The following is a 23,464-nucleotide window of genomic DNA, read 5'->3' on the forward strand; positions in this document are numbered from 1 at the left end:
GCTTGCTATTTCTATACTAGGTACTCTACTAAATAAAATCATACACTTTTATCAGATTTTCCTTACACTGGGACAAAGCCTGTATCATTAGACATTTTTCCCATTGGTCCCAAGATTTAATAATTATAAACCATAATTTTCAAGTCTGTGATAGGTTATATATGTAAAATGGATGGCTAAAAATGAAAACATATACAAATTAGTCAAGTAAAATACAAATTGAAAGTGCTCAGTAAACTTTTTACATGCAATGTTAACTTTGGGTATGGCTGATAGGATGGACAGCAGGCTGATCAGAATGTATGTGAATAGCTAAAGGGGAGCTACGGTATTAGCTCAGGAAGGTTGAGCTGGGATGTTACTCTGCTTGGAAGGGTTCAGGCTGGTGTGAAATTGCAAGTTTCACAGCTGGTGGGAAAAGACGTGACCCTGATTCCAGGATGTGAGAAGCAGCAGTTTATTTGAGAAGTGATCCCAGGAAGCACCAGGAGGGTGGAGAGGAAGAGAGAAAGGGAAGGTGAAGTATGTGTCATTGCTCAGCTCACCACTGTGGACAGCTGGAACCTAACTCTGTGGAGGAACTGCGGGAAACAGTATAAAACTCCTGTCTCCCAGTTCTCCCACCAGAAGCATGAGTATTTATTCCCTGACTACTATCACTTGTGTATGTTTTCACCACAGTGTCTTGGCACGGGTTCCCTGAGAAGCAGACGTGGAGTCAAGGATTCCAGTTCAACCATTTACCTGGGAGCTGACAGAGAAAATAGTAGTAAGGGGGCAGTGATGTGAGACAGGCAGAGAGCCTGCGCTCAGAATGTTAATTCCTGGCAGTTCTGGCCTGTCTCTGGCACAGGGGAGAGTGGCCGGCCAGTTCCAAATTCCACAGACGCAGAGGTGAAGAGTCCACAGATGGAATCTGTCCAGAGCACACACACAATAGTGTTGAGTCAGGATAGAAAGAAGTTAGGGAAAACTCCCGACAAGTGGGAGGAGGAAGTAGGAACGGGCTTCACAGGCCAGTGAGCCCTTTCATCAGAGCCCCCACCTCTACATTTGACACCCCTGCCATGGTCACAGAAGTCACCAACAACAGGAACGAGCTGCTGTCAGATCATTCCAAGGTGGAGACAAAAAACTGACCAGAGGCCGAGCCCAAAACTCATTATATCAGCCTCATAATGAAAACCGACACCACAAGTAGAAGGGGGTGCCCAAGGAGGACCAACACAAGAACAGACCATATTAGGAGCAAGACCCTCACCCAACCCAAAGGTGGAGACAATTTGGTGCCACAAAGTTCAAAAGCCGGGATCACGTAAAATCCCGGGAACTGACCACGTGCACAACTTACTCCAGCTGGCCTGCATCCACTTGGACATGCACTCTTGCTTCTTTCAGAGCAGCATCCGCACCCTGGCATCTCTCTTCCTCTACCTGAATAAAACTTGCTTTTGTTCTTACTCTGACTCCATATTGAAACCTTTCCTGCATGAGTCAAGAGCCTGGAGGTCGCCTGACAGACACGTGAAAGGTCTGGGGCCATGCCAGGCAGGGCCGGTCCCCCATATGGCCGGTCTGGTGACAATCTTAGGGATATGCCACTGTGAACTCATTAAAGTGCTAATCAAATACCTCGCTGAAGTAAAAAAAAACGGATCATGTATCTAGTGTAGTAAAACCCACAGGAGTTTTCAGTCAAAGCCATCTTACATAAGTTACACCTTGCGAAGCAGAGAGGGCGGGAGCTGGGTGCTGGGTTAGTCCCTGATGAGCTTTAAGCCTTGCATGAGCTTGGGCAGGTGTAAAAAAGAAACCATGTCACCTATCCTAGCTCTCCTATCAACTTATAGGAACAAAATGAGATGATATATATGAAAATCCTTTGAAAAAAAGCACTAAACAAAATACAAGGTATAAGGCACAATGATGTATGCCCATCTGAACCAAGAATTTTAGTTCATATTTTAGAGAAATTATATTTCCTTTAACTTGAGACTTTCATCAGAAAAAACATGAACAGGAGATCATAGAATTTTCTCTGGAGCCTCATTCTTTGTTGTTGATAGGAAGATGGCAGCAAATGTGGTGATGACTCTTTTCTTAGACATAATGAGCTGTTGATTATTTGTGGATCCATCCCTGAGTTATTTGGAAGGCGACAATAGTGCTCCCTGGTGAAAATTTCATAATCATCTTTGTGTCAGTGAACACAAAACTGGATTTTCAAAAATAAACAAGGCACAGAAGATAACACAAGTTTCCTCATTTCCTTAATGTACCATCCTTTTTTGAGACCAACTAATTTTAAGTAAAAATATTAAAGGCCATAGAGAGAAATAGAACTTCTTTCAGCTTCCATATCTCTGTGGGCTTTTGCTAAACAGGGATATACTAGATTATGTGTGTTTTTAAGTCTAAATTTTAAATTTTGTTCTCCCCGTAAGTTTCCAGAATAGGAATTTTCCATTCATTCCACATATATCTGGCACGATCATCAGTAGCCTCAAAGCTTCTTAGGAACACACTGGAAAAGACGATATCATTTCAACTTTGTTTTTTAAAAATATTGTTATTGATCTCAGAGAGGAAGGGAGAGGGAGAGAGGGATAAAAACATCAATGATGAGAGAGAATCATTGATCGGCTGCCTCCTTCACATCCCACACTGAGGATCTCACAACCTGGGCATGTGCCCCAACCAGGAATCAAGCCATGACCTCCTGGTTCATAGGTTGACACTCAACCACTGAGGCAAAGGGGGGTGGGGGGGAACAACTTAAAATTTTTTTAGGACTTACTCTGTACTTGGCACTGAGTTAAGTACATCATGTACATTCTAACATTTAATCTTCCCAACAATTCTTTGGGTTAGAGACTATTTTTTTAATCTCCATTTTATACATGAGAAAATTGATCTATAAAACCTATTTAATGCCACTTTTGATAAGAATTTATACATGTGAAAATGACAATGATAACTTATGACTGAAGATTGTCTCATGCTGAAAAGTTCCAGCAGTGCATGCCAACATCTCTTTGCTTAAAAGCATGGGCGAGTCAGCCTTCACTATTAAAAAATAGTGACCTCAAATCTCTTTTGGGAAGAGTGCAGTCATCAGTACAAAAAGGAAACCACCTCTGCATCATGGCTGCGCTCGTTCTCTGCACTGAGTGGACATTCAGATGAGCTCTGTACATCCAGGCACTTGGTCTCCCATCGAGGGAATGACAGCACGTGCCATTGTGTAGATTAACAGGAACTTTGCCACCACCCAGTGTGTTTCTATTTTTTTTTTTTAACAATCTTGATATACGTATAATTTTGCAGAAACAAGAAAGTGGAACAATTCAAAATGCCCAGATTTTAACTTGGGAAGACTCAAGTGGGTGAAAGGCCAATCACAAAGAAATAACAATTGCTAACAACAATGGCCAACGTTTATTGAGCACTAGAGTAAAGCCCTTGACATGGGTAATCTCAGTGAAACTTCACAACTCCTCTATGAGGGAGGTATCACTGGTTTTCCTATTTTAGAAATGAAGAAACCCTGGTGTAGAGAAATGAATTAACATACCTTGCCTGCACCTGTCTGATTTAAGAACCGAAACATTTAACTGCAAAGATACCCAGGAATCCAGTAAGATCTCGTTCGTAAATTAAAATACCAAAGTTTGAGATTACCTAATTTCACTTGATGAAAATCCTGATACAGACAATGTTTTAAAATCGATTTTGTTATTTCAGATGGGTAGGGATAAATTAAACAAGTTAAAAATGACTATTTGCAATAGGCCAGCACTACATAAGAATTTGCAAATGGCATAAACACAGAAGCACTAACTGGTTGGATTAAAACTTAAAGGCATATAGAACTTCTTGAGTTAGTGATTTGAAAAATTCACTCATTATAATTACGCTTGCATGTGTACGTAAAACCATTAAATACTACCAATTATTTCACCATGAACAATCTGAAGGCAGACATTCTGAGTTTAGGAAACCTTAAACTGCAAGGCCACTATGTTTTAACTAAACTAAAATTTAAAATTTAGACTATCTGAGCTCATGGATATGTGCACAAGGATTTGGTTAACCAGGGGAAGAAGCTATATCTTAAAGAGAATTCCAAAAGGAGCTATAAAATTAGTTTCGTCACTTAGTAAAACACAGTTGTGTACAGGCATGGATCTAATTCCTGACATGTTCCTGTGATAGCCCTTGTACCTTGACTTTCTTGAAAGCTGAGGTCTCGTGGCCGCTCCAGAACATCATCGGGATGTGGGACGCAGAATCCGTGGAAGGGCCCCAAGTCAAAGCACTCATGCAGGAGCTGCATGTTCACTCTTGAGCACACGCTCATGAACCCAACAGCTATACCTTCCACCTGAAACATCCAAAATATCTGGTTACTCTATCAGACCTCCAATGGATTCTCAGCATGAAACTTTCATAAGTCCATAGCATAGTGGGTGATTGGACCAACGTAGTTTGGCGAGTACTTTGAGGCATTTGAGGGAGGAAGCAGTGCTTTCCTTCAGCAGCTCTAGTGTCCAGCACAATGCATGGCACACACAACACACTCAAAACAATCCTATAATAATAAAAGCCTAATATGCAAATTGTCCCCTTGACTGGGAGTTTGACCGGGAGTTCCACCAGGGGGCGGAGCTGGCAGCCACCGGAGGAAGGGAGGTCCCAGCCAGCAGCTGGCAGCAGGCAGCTGCTAGGGATCCTAACCGTGCACAAATTTCGTGCACTGGGCCTCTAGTGTTCAACATGTGACCATGGTCAACAATCCTAGAAATGGATACCTAACATAGGGAAGCTGCCAGAGAGTTCTTGAAGAAAAACTATTTGGAACTTAACATGTGCCCTCGTGGCCCAGGCAGTGCCCTGGCCTGCCCCATATCCTTTGCATTATCCCACTGCAAGCCTTCTGTCCACTCTCCTCCCTGGTACCATGCACAGTTCTCAGTAAGACCAGCCATTGTTCAACAAAATCTCAGACATATGCCAAAACAATTTCTTCACTGATACAGCTCCTAGGGCAGTTGAAACTAAAGAGAAACTGAACAAATGGGACTACATCAAAATAAAAAGCTTCTGCACAGCAAAAGAAACCATCAACAAAACAACAAGAAAACCCACCTCGTGGGAAAACATATTTGCCAACGTCATATCTGATAAGGGCTTAATCTCCAAAATTTATAGGGAACTCATACAACTTAACAAAAAGAAGATAAACAATCCAATCAAAAAATGGGCAAAGGATCTAAATAGACACCTTTCAAAAGAGGACATTCAGAAAGCCAAGAGACATATGAAAACATGCTCAAAGTCACTAATCATCCGAGAGATGCAAATCAAAACAACAATGAGGTACCATCTCACACCTGTCAGAATGGCCATCATCAACAAATCAACAAACGACAAGTGCTGGAGAGGATGTGGAGAAAAAGGAACACTTGTGCACTGCTGGTGGGAATGCAGACTGGTGCAGCCACTATGGAAGGCAGTATGGAGGTTCCTCAAAAAATTGGAAATGGAACTCCCATTTGACCCTGTGATCCCACTACTAGGAATATATCCCAAGAAACCAGAAACACCTATCAGAAAGGATATATGCACCCAGATGTTCATAGCAGCACAATTCACCATAGCTAAGATCTGGAAACAGCCTAAGTGCCCATCAGTAGATGAATGGATTAGAAAACTGTGGTACATCTACACGATGGAATACTATGCTGCTGTTAAAAAGAAGGAACTCCTACCATTTGCAACATCATGGATGGAACTGGAGGGCATTATGCTAAGTGAAACAAGCCAGTCAATGAAGGAAAAATACCACATGATCTCACTCATTCATGGATAATAAAGACCATTACAAACTTTTGAACAATAATAGATACAGAGGCAGAGCTGCCTCAAACTGATTGTCAAACTGCAGTGGGAAGGCCAGAGAGAGTTGGGGGGCAGGAGGGAGGGGAGTAAGAGATCAACCGAAGGACTTGTATGCATGCATATAAGCATAACTAATGGACATAAGACACTGGGGGGTAAGGGAGGGTAGTGGTTTGTCAAGGGCGGGGGGGGGGAAAAAGGATACTTATGTAATACCCTTTGTAATACTTTAAGAGGAAAAAAAAAAAATAAAAAATAAAAAAAAAAAAAAAAAAAAAGACCAGCCATTGTTCCTGTGTCCATCTGATTGACTCCCGATTCAGAGAAAGTTCATGGTCACTCAGTCCTCATCAGATAGGAACTCTTTGATTTTTCTTGAATTCATTTATTTGCTTAGATCAGTGGTTCTCAACCTTCCTAATGCCATGACCCTTTAATACAGTTCCTCATGTTGTGGTGACCCCCAACCATAAAATTATTTTCGTTGCTACTTCATAACTGTAATTTTGCTACTGTTATGAATCGTCATGTAAATATCTGATATGCAGGATGTATTTTCATTGTTACAAATTGAACATAATTAAAGCATAGTGATTAATCACACAAAAAATATGTAATTATATATGTGTTTTCCGATGGTCTTAGGCGACCCCTGTGAAAGGGTCGTTCGACCCCTAAAGCGGTCACGACCCACAGGTTGAGAACCTCTGGCTTAGATAGTCTCAAAGGGAGGAGATGTGAGGAAAGAGGTTTGGTGGAAACATCTGAGCAAAGTAAACTCATGGGTCTAATCTAAAAATGCATCTATCACCTTCCAGCATCATAACAGCTACCTGTTTGAACCTCTTACAATGGTCCCCATGATTTTAGGCCTTTGATGAGAAAGACACAGTTAGGATTAAGAATGTGATAGTATGATATAATAAGAAATTCATATTTGGTCTTCATCCCTGATCCAAGAACAAGCTCCTAAAACATTTGCAATTTCCTAAAAGGCGCATCTTTTGTTTTTCATAATAGCCCTTTTCAAGGATATCTGAGTTTATGCTAATAAGGTGACTCTTTGAAAATTGGGGCTAGTTGTCAGAGGAATGAAACCTGTGATTTGAGGGTTGGAACATTCAGTCCTACCCCTGACCTCAAAGGAGGGGAGAGGGGCCAGAGATTAAGTTCAATCACCAATGGCCAATAATATAATCAACCATTCATGGAACCACCATAAAAACCCCTAAACAACTGGATTAAGGAGTTTTTGGTTTAGTGAACTCATTGAGGTGCTGGGAGCTGATGTGCCCAAAGAGGGCATGAAAACTCACGCCTCTCTTGCCGGCCCCCCCCCCCCCCCCCCCGCCCACACACACACACCTTGCTCTATGTCTCTTTTGCTTTTGACTGTTCCTGAGCTGTAACTTTTTTTAAAATTTCTATTTGGAGAGAGAGAGAGAGAGAGAGAGAGAGAGAGAGAGAGAAACATCAATGATCGGTTGCCTCCTGCATGCCCCCTACCAGGGAGGGAGCCTGAAACTCAGGCTGGAATTGAATCGGCAACATTTCGGTAAATGGGATAATCAGGGCCTGAGTTGTATCTTTTATAATGAACTGGTAGTAGTAATGAAAACATTTCCCTGAGTTCTGTGAGCTGTACTATTAAATTAGTGAACCCAAGGAGGGGGTTGTGGGAACCCCTGATTTATCGCCAGTCAGTCAAGAGTATAGGTGGCGATCTGGGGCTTGTGACTAGTGTCTGAAGTGGGAGCAGTCTTGTGGGTGTGAGCTCTACATGTGTGGGTCTGTGCGGACTCCAGGTAGTGTCAGAACAGAGCTGCAGGACACCCAGTGGTGTCTGAGAGCTGAAGAACTAGTTGGTGTAGAAAGAAAACGCTACACATTTGTTGTCAGAAGTGCTGTGATTAGAGGAAACAAGTTATCTTTAAATGAGTAACTAGCTAATCTGCACCTATGACTGGTACTAAAATATAAATTAACAAATTTAATTCTATCATATTCCACATTAAGAGATGACTGTGATTGAAATTCTTTATTATGGCCATTCAATAATTCTATATTTCATTCTTCTCCATAAGATAAGCATTTAAAATTTTAAAAGAGTGAGAGAGAAAATGTATAGTTCCTTGATTAACTAATCTTATTGTGGTAATTATTTTGCAATATGTACATATATCAAATCATTATGTTGTACAACTTAAATTTATACAATGTTATATGTCAATTATATCAGTAAAAGTGGAAAAAAATAAATTTCACATGAATAATTCCTGCTGATTATTACATGGGTTTGAAGCAAATTCTGATTGACTGGTTTGACTGCCAGCTCTTAATAGAAACTAGCATTTATCCCTCAAGGGTTTAGCCTATTTGGGGGGACAACCATTCCACTTAAAAAGTAGAACTCAATAATCATAGGCATTCCCTAGTCCCCAAAATGTAGCATCATCCCATAAATGCCCATTTGGAGAAAATGATTACTATTTTAACTCGCAATTTTCAACTGGTGTGCCACAAGAATTTTTAAAAAATGCAATACTTGGCTATTTAATCAGGGGCACTGACCTCTTTTCCTTTAGATTGACAAATGAAAAAAAAAGACAACAGCCCTGATCGGTGTGGCTTAGTTGGTTGAATATTGACCAGTATACCAAAAAGTCATGGGTTCGATTCCCGGTCTGGGCACATACCCTGGTTTCGGGCTTGATCCTGGGTAGGGAGTGTGCAGGAGGCAGCCAATCAATGTTTCTATCTCTTCCTCTCCCTTCCTCTCTCTCTAAAATAAATAAAAGCACTTTTTAAAAAATGACAACAGCCAACACAGCAAAACTGCACTGTTGTGAATGCTCTGTCCCGAGCCATAAATATATAGGTCATATAATAGAATCACATCTTATTGGTCATGTTGCATAATAAGATTGCATCTGATTAGTTAATTCTTGGTATCAGAACTCCTTATATACAAGTATTGGTACCCAATTTTTTCAAAAGTCACTTTGGAGCAAAAAGTGTAGGTAATTACTATTATTATTATTTTTGGTAAATCACTCAAAATTATACCTATAGTTTTGGTCAGATTAGCAAAAAGTATATTTTTTGATGTGCCACAGAATTTTAGTAATTAGTTTATGTGTGCCATAAGATGAAAAAATTGAAAATCACTGTTTTAACCTACTAAAGCTGAAAATTAAGCTACAATAATGCTCAGTCTTTTAAATGGCACAGAAAAATTAGGTTTTAAACTAATGTTCTCAAATGTGCCTTCTAGTTTAAAACCATTTGTTTTCAAACATACGTTTGAAAAATACATGTGAGATTTCCTTTGTTTTCTCTTTAATGCTAAAATATAAGGGGGTGATTTAAACATTAATTTTTCCATGCATATTCTTTTCTTTACCGGCTCCCCAAAATGATACTAGCTAGCTGTAAAAGGCTGAATTTACACAGCTGTTTTACAAAGCCATTGACACTTTAATAAAAGTCCAAAATAAACATTTTAATTTTTTCCCCAAATAACAAGCGATTGTTTGTCTTGTTTGCACTCATGAACAAAGGCTGAGTAGCTGCAGTTGTCTGGCTTCTCTGTAATTGTAGGCCCAAGACTCAGCAGACGCTGATTAACCAATCCATCTACCATATGTGCAGAAAGAGACGGCCAGCCTCCCTCTCGGCAGGGAAAATTGGCATCCATCTTGGTTCACATGGAGATGTCCTTCTAATCTACAGCCACACTGGCACAAAGAAACTTCGATGGCCTGAAATACCTTTTGCTGGCTTCATGGCGAGCTGCATGCGCATGATAAGAATGTATTATTTATAAGACTGCTGTTAGTAATGAGCTATTACACTAATGGCTCATTGTGTTTGGAATTTGATTTCAAATGGCATGGATCACACATTCTGATGAAAATGAGAAAAACATGTTTTGCCATTCGGAACAAAGATTTAACATTCTCCAATTCTACAACCTGTTATATTCCCATCATTCATCCCAGGTTGTGACAATTCACAAAAGTTCACAATTATGGACTGCTACCGAGCAAGGACATATTGTGGACGGGTCTGCTATTTCCTTTGAGTTTCTTTCAAATAACTATTTTGATTTGAGAAACACTGTTCTGAATTATGAATTTGTGGAAGTGTTCAAATGCATCTTTTTGTGTGTATGTTTTCCAAAAACAATAAATGGATGTAATGGACTATTTCACCTGTACAATGAAAAGGCATTGATTGCTGGCTGCTATCTACCCTCCAGGTGACAGGGACAGTTTCTACCACAAAGGTGTCTTCAATTTTCTTATACTGAAGAGCGAAACTGTGAGTTTTATTGTTGTTGTGATGATCTACATGATGGTACATAGGCTCAGGTTACTAGAAAATCATATGTGCAGTGATCTTGTCCTCACAAGCAGGTCCATTTATAGACACATGTGCACTGTATCGTACATGCTTCCATCTAAAAGGCCGTATGGTCATCCTTCCCTGTTGGGTGGCAATACTCCACAATTCGGTAGCCCTCACTGTGAACAGTGCCAGCTTTGATCCCCTCTTCCTTATGCCAAGGGCATGGCTGAGTTGGCAGGCTCTGTCTACACACAGGTCAGCGGTGCCTACGCCAAAGCAGACACTCTGCCATCTGTCTCTAGGAGCTGCCCTTGGCCTCTAACTTTCCTTCCCTGAAATCTCAGTTTGGAGTAAACACCAGATGACAAGGTAAGCCAGGGCAAAGTTATGAAAAGCAACTTGCAGCAAAGTGATGACTGCAAAGTAGCTATCAAGCCAAAGAATGTCCTCACAGTTAAAAACCTTTAATTAAGGGCTTTGCACACGTACAGGCATAACTCTCAGACATTCTACATGCATGGCCTGTAACTACTGTGAGCTGGGCTGGTAAGAGACAGACTTGACGTACTGTGTTCTATTATCTATTGTCAACTGAAGTCACATATAAGCAAGTAAATGCCTAATTGTCATTTTGGGGAGAAAAGCCCTGACTTGTAGCAAATTCCAATTTCTGTGATATAAATAATTGTGGCCAATTGTAAACTACCAATGTGATGTCACTGAACAGGAAGCTGGAAAGAGATGCGCATCAGCCACCATTATATGGTATTTACACTGCACAGAGACCATGGATGGAAACCTAAAGAGCACAGGAATTAGTAAAATAATCAGGAAGTGATAGGTATTGAGCATTTATTAATTTTGTTTTTAATATAACTTATTACACTGTAAGTTTATATAACTTATTTTTTAATAATGGCTGTTTTTAACAACCAGCTTGCAAAACTACTGAAGACTTGGAAGACATAAGCAAATGGAAGAACATACCATGGTCATGGATTGGTAGAATCAACATCATTAAAATGTCCATACTATCTAAAGCAATCTATAGATTCAATGCAATACCTATTAAAATACCAATTGCATATTTCAAAGATCTAGAAAAAACTGTCCAAAAATTCATCTGGAATGAAAAAAGACCCCGATAATGGGGGGATGAGGACACACTTGTAATACCTTAACCAATAAAGAAATTAAAGATAAAAAAAAGAAGAAAAAGACCCCGAATAGCCACAGCTATCCTGAGAAAGAAGAACAAAGTTGGAGGGATCACAATACCAGACATCAAACTATATTACCAACCCACGGTTCTCAAAACTGCCTGGTACTGGCACAAGAACAGACATATAGACCAATGGAACAGAATAAGGACCCAGAAATTAACCCAAGCCATTATACTCAATTAATATTTGACAAAGGAGGCAAGAGCATACAATGGAGTCAAAACAGCCTTTTTAATAAATGGTGCTGGGAAATTTGGTCAGATACATGCAAAAAAATGAAACTAGATCACCAACTTACACCATACACAAAAACAAACTCAAAATGGCTAAAGGACTTGAATGTAAGATGGGAAACCATAAAAATCCTACAAGACTCCATAGGCAGCAAAATTGCAGACATATGTCGTAGCAATATCTTTACAGACACAGATCCTAGGGCAAGAGAGACTAAGGAGAAAATAAACAAATGGGATTACATCAAAATAAAAAGCTTCTGCACAACAAAAGAAACCATCAACAAAGAAAACCATCAACAAGAAAGCCCACTGCATGGGAGAACATATTTGCCAATGTTATCACCGATAAGGGTTTAATCTCCAACATTTACAGGGAACTCATACAACTTAACAAAAGGAAGATAAACAATAGAATCAAAAAATGGGCAAGGGACCTAAGTAGACTCTTTTCAAAAGAGGACATTCAGAAAGCCAAGAGACATATGAAAACATGCTCAAAGTCACTAATCATCCGAGAGATGCAAATCAAAACAACAATGAGGTACCACCTCACACCTGTCAGATGGCTATCATCAACAAATCAACAAATGACAAGTGCTGGAGAGGATGCGGAGAAAAAGGAACATCCTTCACTGCTGGTGGGAATGCAGACTGGTGCAGCCATTGTGGAAAACAGTATGGCATTTCCTCAAAAATTTAAAAATGTAACTGCCATTTGACCCAATAATACCACTTCTAGGAATATATCCCAAGAAAACAGAAACACCAATCAGAAAGGATATATGCACTCCTATGTTCATAGCAGCACAATTTACAATAGCCAAGATTTGGAAACAACCTAAATGCCCATCAACAGAAGAGTGGATTAGAAAACTATGGTACATCTACACAATGGAATACTATGCTGCTATAAAAAAAAGAAGGAATTCTTAGCATTTGCAGCAGCATGAATGGAACTGGAGAGCATTATGCTAAGTGAAATAAGCCAGGACGTGAAATAAAAACACCACATGATCTCACTCATTTATAAATAATAAAGAACATTATAACCTGATGAACAAAAAGATAGATACAGAGGCAAAGAAGCATTGAACAGACTGTCAAATTACAGTAGGAAGGCTGGGGAGTGTTCTGGGGTGGAGGAGGTAAGAGATCAACCGAAGGACTTGTAAGCATGCATATAAGCATAACCAATGGACACAAGACACTGGCAGGGTGGGGTGAAGGCATGTGCCGGGGGGGGTAGGGGAGGCCGAGGGAAGGTCAATGGGGGGTGGGGGACATATGTACTACTATCTGTAATACTTTAAACAATAAAATAAATTTTTTAAAAAAACAACTAAAGACTTCACAATTGGCTCTTGTAAGCCAGAGAGAGAGCTAATTCCAGCATACCACTGCCTAAGGGCCAACCTGAGGAAGTCTAGGTGATTGGGAGAATGACACAGGGAGACAGGTGTGAGGACAGTGACAGCACTGATTTTGAACCTGAAGAGGCTTAATTCCCTGGATACAGCTTGGTACAGACTGAAGATCTGCTCCCATATCCTAAAATGGTTTCCTCCCTATTGAGGGGTCCTGTTTCTGCCTTCCCATTTGAGACTGAGTCTGTGGTCTCACCTCCTAAGAACACAAAGCTTCTGATGTCTGAGGCAGCATGACCTCTTGGAGATTGGCCCTCTAGACATACCAAAGGGTCCTTGCAGGGTTGGGATTGCAATTTTAAGCCTGTAACTTTCCTCTGATGTTTACACACAATAAAAATGTGTACCATATAACTAGAGAAAGAACGAATGTGAGGGTCTTCCCACTGCAGCTGCTCTTTGGGAGCACTAACTCAAGTGATTTAGGTTGAAGCTAGCAACTTGGAAGCAAAAAATTAACAAAGCCTTCTCCAGAGTGATGTCAGCATCAAGGCAGCTTAAAGATATCCATTATTTTGTCCCCCAATTCAACAGCAAATATTCAGCATCTACCCATGAACAAAAGTGCCTATGAAATCCAGTACCATAGGCAACGGACCTGGAAGGAGTCTTGCGAACCTGTGCATCAGGAAATAGGCAGACAGTCATAAGCCCTGGCTATAGACCATGCGTGGCCTATGAACTGGCTCCAGTACCTCTTGGTGTGGTCTGGGAGCCACTGACTTAATCACTTGCAGAGGAGAGAGTCTTTGTGAAAGGACATGTTTCTGGAGAACTTTCGGGACTTCATTAAATTTGGATACGCTAGAGTGGGTAAAAGAAACAGTCTGATTTTAACCATGTCACCCATCACCAAGGAGACACAGATTAGTGCCAAGATAGATCTTCCTTGTGGTGGGGAAAGGGATAGCATATGAACAAATACCAGCATTCCCAGCTGTGTGAATGCTTCCTAAGGGATTCATTTATCTTCACCCCATTCAGCGTACTAAATCAGGGGCTCCAAAACTGGGGTGGGGTAAGGTGGGTGAAAAGAGTCTAGGAAAACAGCAGATAGAACTCTTGGAGAACATTAAAGACACACAGACCATAAATATGTTGCAAATTCTACCCAGAAGTCCACCCATGACCTACTGGTAATATCTCACCCATGAATCCCTCCAACTGGCCATGAGCACTCCCCGCTCTCTGTGTGCCTCACCCATATACCACCCTACCCCCATGGCTAGCTCCCTTGCATGTTTCCAGCAGCAGCATGAGCAGGCTTTGGCAGATGGCTAATGAGCACATGCAGAAAACCAGTTAAAGCAGTGGGCCAGAGGGAGACCACAAACTTGAGTTGTAGTGCCATCTTTGGGAAAAGAAGCTGTCTGTACTCAGTCTGCTGCTTCTCAAGATTCAGAGACTACATATGCGCTTACGAATTCTGCCACAAGAGAAAGCAAGTAGCATGGAGCAGATGTATTCACAGGCTATCCAAGAAAGCCTCAGAATTCCTTGTAGGGCTAATGGAGATATTTCATTTATGATGGAGATGATTGCTACTTCAAAAGTGAAGCCAGTAACACAAAATTCCAAGGAACATTTAAAAAGCAAGGAAATGTGCAAGGAAATAAATACAGTAACCCAACTCAAAGAGATGGAGATCTCTGATTTATCATATCAAGAACTAAAAATAGCTATTTTAAAGAAACTTAATGAACTACATGAAAGCACAAAAAGACAGTTTAAGGAAATCAGGGAAACAATACACACACACACACACACACACACAGTCACATTGAGAAGTTTAATGAAGAGACAGAAATCATAAAAAATTGAAAAGAAATTTTGGTGCTGAATAATACAATGAATGAAACAAAACAAAATGTAATAGAGAGCATCAACACAAGACTTGATCAAGTAGAAGTAATCAGTGAGATCAAAGATAGGATCTTTGAAATTATCCAGTCATAGGAAAACAAAGAAGAATTAAAAAGAGAGGAAAAAGTCTACATGATCTAGGAATATTATCAAAAAGATCAATTTGCAATGCATCTATTGACAAACCTGGAGAAGTTACTGTCTGCTGCAAAGGTTTCCAGTACAGATGCAAGAGAAAAGTATCCTTGCCCTTTCTGTCTGATTGTGACAGACAAGATTGAATGAGGGAATACAGGGGAAAAAAAAAGATCAATTTGCAAATCATTGTATTTCCAGAAGGAGAAAGAGGGAAAGGGAGACAGAAAGTTTATTTAAGAAGAGCTGAGAACGTCTTAAATCTAGGGAGAGATTTGTATATCAAAGTTCATAAAAGTCCTAAGTCACCATAGTCAACTTAAAAAGATCCCCTCCAAGGCACATTTAATAAAACTGTAAAAAATAAAAGACAAGTAGAGAGTCTTAAAAGTAGCAAGAGACAAGAAGCTGCAATTTATTTCAAGGCTATCTTAGCAGAAACCTTACAGGGCAAGAGAGCATGAATGATATATTCAAAGTGCTGGAATAAAACCCTGCCAACCAAGAACACTTTACCCAGCACTGCTATCCTTCCAAAATGAAAGGTAGATAAAGACTTTCCCAGACAAACAAAAGCTGAGGGAGTTCATCACCACTAGACCTACCATACAAGAAATATTGAAAGGAGTTCTTTAAACTGAATATGAGAACATATGAAAATTTACAACACACTGATAAAGGTAAGTATATAGTCAAATTCAGAATTCTCTAATACTGTAATATGGTGGAATGTTAAACAGTTAACTCTAGTATAAAGGTTAAAGTCCAAAAGTATTAAAAATAAAATATCTATAATTTATTAATAAATACACAATATTAAAAAAGGTAAATAGTGACATTGAAAAAAAAGGGTAAAATTTTTGTATGTGATCGAAGGTAAGTTGTTATCAGCATAAAATAGACTACTACATGAATAAAATTTTATGTAAGCCTCATTGTAACAACAAAGCAAAAACCTGCAGTAGATCCCCAAAATATAAACAAAAACGAATATAAGCATAAGACTACAGGAAATCAATAATTAATAAAAGATGGCAGAAAGAGATAATGAAAGGAACAGGGTACTACAAAAAAGAAAACAATAACTCCTTACCTATCAATAATTACTCTAAATGTAAATGGATTATATTCTCCAATCAAAAGATATAGAGTGGCTGGATGAATAAGAAAGCAAGACCCAACTATATGCTGCCTACAAGAGACTCACTTCAGTTCTAATGCTAAAGTGGAGAGAGAGGGGGAAAAATGATATTCCATGCAAGTGGACACCAAAAGAAAGCAGGGGTACTTATATCAGAGAAAATAGACTCTAAGCCAAAAATGGTAACGAGAAACAAAGGTCATTATATAATTATAAAGGGTTCAATTCATCAAGAAGATATAACAATCATAAATATAAATATAAGCATATATATACACATATATATGTATATATACATATATTTACACACACACATATATATATCTGAATATATATATGTATCCAACATATCAGGCTACTTAAATATATTAAGCAAATACTAAAGGATATGAAGGGAAAAACAGACAATATAAGAATAGAAGGAAACTTTAATACCCCAAACATTGGATAGACCATCCAGACAGAAAATCAACAAGGAAACTTTGGACTAGACTGATACTTTAGATCAAATTAACCTAACATAAATATACAGAACATTCCATCCAACAGCAGCAGAATACACATTCTCCTCAAGCACACATGAAACATTCTCCAGGACAGATTATACATTAGGTCACAAAACAAGTCTTAGCAAATTTAAGAAGATGAAATCATACCACGTATCTTTTCTAACCACATGTTGTGAAACTAAAAATCAGTAACATTAGGAAAACTGAAAAATTCACAAACACGTGGATATTTAAAAACACTCCTAAACAACTAAGAGGTTAAGTAATAACTCAAAAGAGAAATAAAAAACATCTTCAAACAAAAATGGGAAACAATATACCAAACCTAAGGGATGCTGAAAAGGCAGTTCTAAGAGCTAAATTTATAGCAATAAATGTCACAGCAAGAAAAAAAGAGAGATCACAAATAAGCAACCTAATTGTACAACTCAAGGAATGAGGAAAAGAAGATTGAATTAAGCCCAAAGTTAGCAGAATTAAGGGAATAACAAAAAGCAGAGCAGGAACAATGAAATAAAGACCAGAAAAATGATCAGAAAAGATCAGTAAACTAAGAACTGGTTCTTTAAAAAGATAAATAAACCTTTATCGACAAACCTTTAGCTAGAATAAGGAAAATGGAAGACTCAAATAAAATCAGAAATGAAAGAGGATATATTATAACCAGTAACAAAAATACAAAGGATCATAAGGGACTACTATGAATAATTATATGGTAAAAAATTAGACAGACCAATAGAAAATATGAACAGACCAATAAAAAATAAGGAGATTGAATTAATAATCAAAAACCTCCCAACAAAAAGCCCCAGATCAGACAGATTCACTGATGATTTCTACTAAATATTTAAAGAATTAAAATCAATCCTTCTCAAACTCTTTCAGAAAAACTGAAGGGGAGGGTACACTCCCAAATTCATTTTATGAGTCCAGCAATAAATATCCTGATACTCAAACCAGACACTACCAGAAAAGAAAACTACAGACCAATATCCACAATGACTATAGTTGCAAAAACTCTCAACAATATATTAGCAAGCCAAATTCAATAGCACATTAGAAGAATCATATGCCATGACCAATCAGAATTTTTCCTCGGATAAAATTTCCTTGGCTGGTTCAACATACACACATCAACAAATGTGATGCACCACATTAATTAATAGATATTAAAGACAAAAATCATATTATATCAATAGAAGCAGATAAATCATTTGACAAAATGCAACATCCTTTCATGATAGAAATGCTCAAAAAATGGGGTATAGAAGAAACACGTGTCAGCACAATGAAGGCCATACATAACAAGCTCACAGAGAGCATCATACTCAACCCTGAGTGGTTAAAAGATTTTTCCTCTAAGATCAGGAACACATACAAATGGCCATCAGGTACATGAAAAAATGCTCAACATCATTAGTCATCAAAGAAATGCAAATCAAAATTACAAGGAGATATCACCTCACACCTGTTAGAACAGCTATCATCAAAAAGATAAAGGATAATAAGTGTTGGCAAGAATATGGAGAAAAAGAAACCCTGGCATGCTGTTGGTAGAAATGTAAACTGGTACAGCCACTATAGAAAACAGTAGGGAGGTTTCTCAAAAAATTAAAAGTAGAGTTACTATATGACCTAACACTCCCACTTCTGGGTGTATATCCATTCATCAGTAGATGAACATTTGAGCTATTTCTACTTTTTGGCTATCCTATATAATAAGAGAGAAACATGCAAATTAACCATCCCTCCGCTATGCTCAAGCCACGCCCACAAGCCATGCCCACCAGCCAATCAGGAGCAAGTAAGCAAATTAATTCAACTAAGATGGCGGCGGCCACGGAGCTGGAGCGAGCAGGCGGCTTCGGTTGCCCCCAGCGATGGAGGAAGCCAAGCTTCCCACCTGCCTTGGCTGGCCTTGGGCTACGCTCAAGGCTACAAAGTTTCAATTATAGAAGATAAATAAATCCCAGAGAAAAAAAAAGAAAAAAAGGAGAGGCTGGGAGCTTGGGTCGCCGGGGGCATGGCCAGCCTGAAAACGGCCATCAGCCCCTCACCCAGGCTGGCCAGGCACCCCAGTGGGGACCCCCACCCTGAAGGGGGTGTGGCCAGCCTGAAAATGGCCCTGAGCCCCTCACCCAGGCTGGACAGGCATTCCAGCAGGACCCCCACCCTGATCTGGGACACCCTTCAGGGCAAATCAGCCAGCCCCCACCCATGCACCAGGCCTCTATCCTATATAATAAAAGGGTAATATGCAAATTGACCCTAACAGCAGAATGACTGGGAATGATTGGTCACTATGACACACACTGACCACCAGGGGGCAGACGCTCAATGCAGGAGCTGCCCCCTGGTGGTCAATGTGCTCCCACAGGGGTAGCTCTGCTCAGCCACAAGCCAGGCTGGCGGCTGCCAGCACAAAGGTGGTGGCGGGAGCCTCTCCCGCCTCCTCAGCAGCACTAAGGATGTCCGACTGCTGCTTAGGCCTACTCCCCACTGGCAAGTGGACATCCCCCAAGGGCTCCCGGGCTGCCAGATGGATGTCTGACCGCGAGCCCAGCTTAGGCCTAATCCAGCAGGTGGACATCCCCCAAGGGGTCCCAGACTTCGAGAGGGCACAGGCTGGGCTGAGGGAACCACCGAGTGCACAAATTTTTGTGCACCGGGCCTCTAGTTTTGAATAATGCTGCTACAAACAATTCTGTATGTGTTATTGTGTATATGTGTGTTTTTAATTCTAGGGGTGGAACTGCTGGGTCAAATAGTATTTCTATATTTAACTTAAAAAATTTTTTTAATCCTAACCTGAGAATGTTTTTGTTTGTTTGTTTTTTGTTGTGGGTTTTTTTTAGGGAAAGAGAAACATCAATTGGTTGCCACCTGTACATACCTCAACCAGGCATCAAACTTGCAACCAAGGTATGTGCCCTGACCAGGAATCGAACCTGCAAACTTGGTGTCTGGGATGACACTTCAACCAACTGAGCCACCTGGCCAGGGATATATTTAATTTTTGAGAAAATGCCAAACTGTTTTCCAACGTGGCTATACCATTTTATAATCCCACTAGCAATATATGAAGGTTACAATTTCTCCACATCTTTACCCACACTTGTTACTGTCCCCTTTTATTATAACCATCCTAGCAGGTATAAAGTGGCATCTTGTTGTGGTTTCGATTTGCATTTTCCTACTGACCAATGATGTTGAACATTTCACAGGCTTATTGGCCTTTGGCTATCTTTTTCAGAGAAATGTCTATTCAAATTCTTTGCCCACATTTTGGCTTGGATTATTTATCTCTTTATTCCTGTTGGAGTTGTTATACATGCTGGATACAAGTTCTTTGGCATGGTATTCTAAAAAGCTTCTGCGGTGATTGTCATACACACCACGCTTGAGAATCACTGATCATATTATCAAAAGCCTCAAATTCATCATATTATCAAAATAAGAGAACTTTTGATTATATGTTTTTTAAGAAAAGTAATATTCTTTAAATAGTTTTTATAGTTTTGTCAAATAATGAGAAGTGAGTGTATGAAGAATAATGAATCCCTAAACAAATCATCCTAGAAGTAAAACTGCTAAACCCCTACCTTTGAATGCTTTTCAATAAACTGGCACAAAGTCTTTCTTTTTAAAATACAGGTCAAATATTGTTCGTTCTCTTTTTTGTCCTTCTCACCCTTTCCTTGGGTGTGGACTTCTAGGTCTACAGCTGGCACAGCTGAGGGTGTGGGTTTCATCTTTTTAAATTCCCATCCCTACCTCTGCTCTCAGTAAAGCCCTCCTGGATAGACACTGCAGAATCAGGACACTCGTAGGGCATATCCCGAGTGATGGGGTCCCAGGGCAAGGCCGGTACAAAGTGGGGAAGACAGCCTGAGGGGTCATGAAGCCCCAGGGTGCAGTGGGGACAGTGCTGGGCTGGCGGGCACCAGGACTGCCTGCAGTGAGAGCTGCTCCAGAGCTACAAACACTGGGGCCCTGCAGAAGAGCAGACCCAACAGGCAGGCCTTGTGATTTTTCCAGAAAAGCTACCCATTCAAATTGTTATAGACACTTTCCTAATTTTTAAATGTTAGCTATTAATACAACAAATTTAGTCATAATAACCTAAATCACATCATGGGAAAACACTGGACAAATTCAAATTGAGAGATATTCCCCCAAATAACTGACCTGTGCTTTTCAAAACTGTCATTGTTATGACAGACAGACAGACTGGGACACTGTTCGAGATTACAAGAGACTGAAGACACGTGACACGTGAGCTCACTGAATGATCTGCATTTCCATCTGCTCTGAAAGGCATCATGGGGACTATCAGTAAAATCTGAGCAAGGTCTGTGGTCAGATAACAGGATTGAGCTTGACTCAACCACTGTGCTAGTGACAGAAGACAACATCCTTGTTCTGAGGAAATGTACGCTAAAGTATTTAGTGGTGAAGGGGAATTACGTCTGTATCTTATGCTTAAATGGTTCATAAAAAATACATAACATATATGCAATATATATGTATCTGTAGATAGACATAGAAAAAGAGGAAGCAAAGAGAATAATACAGAAAATGTGGTAAAATGTTAACATTTATGGAATTGGGGTACTTATAAGTTTTCTTTAAGTGTGAAAGATTGTTAAAATAAAAAGTTAAAAATTATTTTCCAAGTCAAACAAAATGCATCTGCCTGTAGGATACTGGTTTCTAACGTCTGGCCTCTGGGAACTTAGAGTCTCAGAAATCGCCCCCCCCCCCCCGTACCCCCCACCCCCACCCCGCATGCCTCAGCGATTGAGCCTCGACCTATGAACCAGGAGGTCATGGTTCAATTCCCCATCAGGGCAGGCTTGATCCTCAGTAGGGAGTGTGCAGGAGACAGCCAGTCAATGATTCTCTCATCATTGATGTTTCTATCTTTCTTTCCCTCTCCGTTCTTCTCTGAAATCAATAAAAATATTTTTGAAAAAAAAGACTCCTAAAAAAAAAAGAAGAAAAGAAATCCCCCCTACATACTACTGGAGGATCTTCTCCCCTCACCCTAATTTTCACCCCTACCTCTAGAGACAGAGCAAAGAATCCACAGCAGCCTGGGCATCTGGAAGGACCTCACAAAAACCTAAAATCCTAAAGCCAATTAACACGGGAAGGGGTGTGATGACACAGCCCGGAAGCTGGCGTGGCATGCCACCTGGAAGGGCATGGAGGAGGAGGAGGTTATGACAGCTCCAGGAGTGCCTGGGGAAACCTGGAACAGCAACGCTTATTTCTCCCATTTCTGTCACTAAGCGTATCCCTAGGTGGATTGATCACCAACCTCACACACGACAGCATGATTCTCCTTGTCTTGGGCCTCTATTAGTTCAGCCAGAAAGTATTCGCCATAAGTTGCTCTCAAAATTGTGTCATGTTGCAAAAATATTGGCATGAGGTCATCATGATCTTCCACCCTGTTTAACAGAAAGACTTAGGTTCAGTGTTCTTTCTTAAAAAGGAGTACCTGTGTGCCAGACCCTGTTCTAAATGCCAGGAATACAACAACATGCAGGTGAAATGAACTTCCATTCTAATAGGAGAAACAGATGATGAAAATGTAACAAACACAGCACTTCACACATGTCAACAATGATAGTGCTTTGGGATGGAGAGTGATGGGGTCGAGTGATCAGGGAAGACCTACCTCTCTGAGGAGGTACGTCAGAGTTGGGACCTGAATGAGGAGAAGGAGAGGAAGCTACGTTGAGACCTGGGGGTAGAAATTCCAGCAGAGGGAACACACTCAGCATGTTTGGCTGTGAAAGGTAGAGCAGCTTGTCATGAGCCAAAGGACAAGATGCTGGGAATAGCATTGCCCAAATGTTTTCCAAAGAACAATACTTCTATGGCATTGTCCCCAGAATCCTCTTCCTCCCCTCAAAAGAATTCCTGCGATATCTCGACACTTCACATGGAGGGGGAAATGCTGATTTAAAGGCAATGAAGTCCTGCTCATTATCCATTCTCAGGACCCTCTACAGTGACCTTGACAACCAGTGTGTGTGTGTGTGTGTGTGTGTGTGTGTGTGTGTGTGGTAGAGGGAGGACCCAAGAACCAGATTTATGGCAGCATAGTGATGCTAGCCTTAGACCCATTTTGCTGCCATATTTAACATTCTTTCCTTTTTAGTACATTCTTAGTTATATTTAGTGTTCTATTTTATTCTCTAGGATGTTCTTATACTTTTATCCTGATACTTTTCTTGTTAAAAATATACACATTTGCATTATTTTTTTTTGTATGTATCTCATTTGGCTACTAACCTCCCCCCATTCATTTCTTTACTATGGCATCTTCATTATCCCACTTTATCTTCTACATGTTCTCCTGGATATAAATAGCAGCTCCACCTATGGAGCGATTAGTATGTATATAAAGCTCAGGGCTTTCTCCAGATTATCATGGCAACCGCAGGAGGTGGGCACCATATTCACTCCTCAGATGGAGGAGAGCAAGGCTCATGCGGATGACGGAATGCTTTGCCTGAGACCATAGAAACAGGTGGCAGCAGAGCTATGCTAAGAACTTGGGTCAGCTGATCTGGACCTAGTCATCACATGCTACACTAAGCCAACAATGCACTTCAAAAATCTTCCTCTAAATCGGCATTCCTTTTGAAAACTGGCAGCAAGAAGCACA

General features: G+C 40.2%; 1 protein-coding gene and 1 non-coding gene across 5 annotated transcripts in view; one reads left to right on the forward strand and one right to left on the reverse strand.

Annotated features, from left to right (window-relative positions):
• CFAP61 (cilia and flagella associated protein 61) overlaps window positions 1–23,464 on the reverse strand; it is a 244,904-nt gene that overhangs the window by 198,017 nt on the left and 23,423 nt on the right. For all 4 annotated transcript variants that reach the window (XM_070419827.1, XM_070419826.1, XM_070419830.1 and 1 more), the window contains 2 exons: window positions 22,106–22,238; window positions 4,225–4,384 (listed from right to left, as the gene is read on the reverse strand). In XM_070419827.1, coding sequence (XP_070275928.1) covers window positions 4,225–4,384; window positions 22,106–22,238 — 293 coding nt within the window. The remainder of the gene's footprint in view (window positions 1–4,224; window positions 4,385–22,105; window positions 22,239–23,464) is intronic.
• On the forward strand, window positions 15,166–15,294 carry LOC139014755 (small nucleolar RNA SNORA31). Its single transcript, XR_011472309.1, has one exon. It is a non-coding gene; the product is annotated as a small nucleolar RNA SNORA31 (small nucleolar RNA).

This window comes from Myotis yumanensis, unplaced genomic scaffold (assembly GCF_028538775.1).
Source record: "Myotis yumanensis isolate MYYU_CA2020_CCGP unplaced genomic scaffold, mMyoYum1.0.hap1 SCAF_7, whole genome shotgun sequence".
In the NCBI taxonomy this organism is placed as follows: domain Eukaryota; kingdom Metazoa; phylum Chordata; class Mammalia; order Chiroptera; family Vespertilionidae; genus Myotis; species Myotis yumanensis.